This window comes from Telopea speciosissima, chromosome 9 (assembly GCF_018873765.1).
Source record: "Telopea speciosissima isolate NSW1024214 ecotype Mountain lineage chromosome 9, Tspe_v1, whole genome shotgun sequence".
NCBI classification, from domain to species: domain Eukaryota; kingdom Viridiplantae; phylum Streptophyta; class Magnoliopsida; order Proteales; family Proteaceae; genus Telopea; species Telopea speciosissima.
The window spans coordinates 62243558-62247003 of NC_057924.1; the positions used below are offsets into that span (position 1 = coordinate 62243558).

General features: G+C 51.3%; 1 protein-coding gene across 1 annotated transcript; it reads right to left on the reverse strand.

The window, feature by feature from the left end:
• Nucleotides 1–1200: 1200 nt before the first annotated feature.
• Nucleotides 1201–1809, reverse strand: LOC122639237. Its single transcript, XM_043832058.1, has one exon. It carries the CDS (start codon nt 1807–1809, stop codon nt 1201–1203), a length of 609 nt encoding a protein of 202 aa, XP_043687993.1.
• Nucleotides 1810–3446: the final 1637 nt, after the last annotated feature.

The window sequence follows — 3446 nt, forward strand, 5'->3', positions numbered from 1 at the left end:
ATGGCTTTGATTTTTGCTAGGTTGGCCTCAATTCCTCTCTAGGATACCATATAGCCGATAAACTTGCCTTAGCTAACCCCAAAGGTACACTTGGCAGGGTTCAGCCTCATTTGGTGGGCCCATAACACCTGGAATGCCTCGTCTAGGTCGGCCAAGGGATCCTGGGCCTTAATGCTTTTTACCAGCATGTCGTCTACGTACACCTCCGTATTCCTGCCTATCTGAGCCTTGAAAATCTTGCTTACCATTCTTTGGTAACTCGCGCCCACATTCTTCAGACCAAAGGGCATCACCAGGTAGCAAAAGTTCTCCTGGTCTGACCAGAATGCTGTGTACAGCTCATCTCCCTCCTTCATGAGGATCTGGTTGTATCCAGAGTACACGTCCATGAAACTTAGCCTTTCGTGCTCGGCTATTGCGTCTATCAGCAGATCGATCCGGGGTAATGGATATTAATCTTTGGGATAAGCTTTAATAAGGTCGGTGTAGTCAACGCACATTCTCCATTTCTCGTTCGGCTAGGGTACCATTACTACGTTTGCGAGCCAGGTAGGAAATTGCTCTTCTCTAATAAAGCTGGACGCCTTTAGCTTCTCTATTTCTTCTTTCATCGCGGCCTGCTTCTCTGGCATGAACGTCCTTCTCTTTTGCTGCACCGGTTTCCTATTGGGGTCCACGTGCAGGTCGTGCTCCACGATGTGTCGGGGTATGCCCGGCATATCTGTCGATGACCAGGCGAACACGTCCTTGTTCCTTTGTAGGAATAGGGTGAGCTCCCTGGCTTCTTCCTGGCTTTGCGAGGATCCGATCTTAACTATCCTGGTTGGATTCTGCTCATCTACTGGGACTTCCACGAGCTCCTCAACTGGTTCACCCCTCTGATAGCGTTTATCTCCTAAGCGGTTGTTAACGACCTCTACCTGATAGGCTATTCCTCTACAGTTGCCCTTGATGCCCTTTAGGAAAGCTGCGTGGCACTCCCTGGCTTTTTTCTGCTCTGTCTGGCACTCCCCTATGCCATTAGGGGTGGAAAACTTAACCTTCAGGTGCTTGGTAGAAACTACCGCTCCCAACTTGTTTAGACTAGGTCTACCTAATATGGCGTTGTAGGCTGTGGCTTCCCGAATGACCATGAAGTTGACCTTCACGGTTTTTTGGCACGGGGTGGTTCCCACTGTCATCAGGAGCTCTACTGACCCTTCAATTGGCCCTGGTACCGTCCTCGAACCCGAATTGCAAATATGCATCATAAGATAGCATATCTTTGGATGCCCCTATATCTACTAAGACCCTGTGGACGAGTCGATTGGCTATAATTGCCTGGACCACGATAGCATCATCGTGCGGCCAGTTCAGCCCCTCCATGTCTCTGTCTGAGAAAGTGATCTCAGGCTCCATACGCGCTTTCTTTTCGGAGATCTCCGCTACTGCCACAAATCTCGCTTTCGCCTTAGCTTTGCGAGTTGACTCTTGCCCTGGTCCTCCCAGGATGGTGTCGATAGGTGGGGCCGTGGATGTGTTGGTCTCGTCTTGATTTCTCCTGACTTCCCGATGATTGTTTCTCTGATTGTTTTGGCGATCCCTATCTCCCCCTCTTCGGGCTTTATCATCTCTTCGCCAGTTATTCCTTGGGGTTTCTTGGCTTTGAGGGTTATCTCTCGCCTCCTTGACGTAACGCCTCAGGTGGCCTTTCTGGATCACGTCTTCTATTTCCCTCTTCAGCTGTCTGCAGTCCTCCATGTCATGGCCTATCTCTCGGTTGAACTCATAAAATTTGTTTGGATTCCGATCCTCCGATTTTGAAAACATTGGTCAGGGTCGTTGCAGTAGCCCTCGATCCGATACTTCCATCAGGATTTTAGTCCTGGTGGCATTGAGCGGGGTATACTCGGGACTTGAATCCCTCTCTGACCTCGCTCTCTTGTCGTCCCCCTTCTTGTCTTCTTTTTCACTTGTCCTTTTCTTCTCGGGAGCTCTTCCATCCACTGCTCTTCTCGCCTTCATGATATCGAACATGTTGGCGTATTGGTAACAACGATCTAGTAGCTATGGCATAGTCATCACCGGATCTAGCGCTAGAGACTTTACTAGATCGTGGTTGGTGACTCTGTTGTGCAGGGCATTGAAAGCCATCGCATCGTCCAGGTCCTTGATCTCCAGACCCTCCGCGTTAAAGCAGGCGATATAATCTCTGATGGACTCATCAGAGCGCTATTTGACAGCCAACAAGTTGGATGCAGTCTTCTTTTATTTTTCACTGCTCTAGAAGCGGCTGACAAAGGCCTTGGCCAACTCTGTGAAGCTTCAGATCGAGTTATGCTTCAATTTGGTAAACCACAACGCCGCAGGCCCCTTGAGAGAGGTGGGGAAAGATCGGCAGGACACCACATCGGACCCACCATAGACTGTCATCATGGCATTGAAGTAGCTGATGTGGTCGTTGGGGTCGCCCTTCCCATCATAAGCCTCTAACGTTGGGGGTTTAAAACCCTTGGGAAGCTCTGCTCTCATGAGCTCCCTCGTAAAGGGATGTTGGCCCTGCCTGAAGCTTTCGTCTGGGGCTGTTCCCCTCTCCAGGGCCACAATTTTTGTGTTCATCTCCCTGAGCTTACGATCAAGCTCGCTTTCTTCGACCTGGTTGTTGATGGCGTTCGTGCGTGTGAGACGTGCATTCAACTCATCCTTGAGATTTGGATGGGGTAGCCTTGGTGGGTCTATTCGAGCAGTGCATATGTCTGAGGCCCTGGAATGAGTCCTTTCAGACCGGCTATGAGTTCTCCGGTCGGTGGAAATTGATTTATCTTCCATGCGGGGGGGCCTGCTCTGGGTACGCAGGTTCCCTGTACGCACTGTTCCCAGAGGAGGTAGCTCTCGCCTGGATGGGTACGATGACCCTGCTCTACTTCCTTATGCTCGTACGTTGTCTCTTGCTATCCTCGGATTCTCTCGGGCAGTTCTTGGGAGTTCCAGAGGTTGCAATGGTGCCGGTGGTGGTATCGGTGCTGGTGGCAGACCTGCAGCCACGGTGGCTATCCTTAATGCCTGCACCTCACGAGCTATCTCCCTCAGAATCCCACTCTGGTTCAGAACTTGCAGTTATAGGTCCTGGATCTGGCCGATATTGGCAGGCGCTCTGGGATCTTTTTCAGGGACAAATCCCTGGGGCACCGGTGGCAGAGGTGGTAAAGCCTGAACGTCGCGGCTGGTCTTGCCCTGATTCTGAGTCGTCGTTGGGTCAGCCTCTAATGTAGTCGAAGGTTGAGTTCTTGCCCCTTCCCCTGCCGTGGGTAACTAAGGGTAGACGGAAGTAGTTGTCGTCCGTCGTTGCTGGGTCTTCTTTCCCGCATTCCCACCGCCCCGGGTGTTCTTCGTCGTCTGACGAGTCACCGGGTTGTCCATGGCTGGTGGGGCTTGAGCATTGGATGGAACGATATTGGGTTCTTCGG

Coding starts and splice junctions, on each gene's coding strand:
- LOC122639237 (XM_043832058.1), bottom strand. CDS start 1,809: ATGTTTTCAAAATCGGAGGATCGGAATCCAAACAAATTTTATGAGTTC.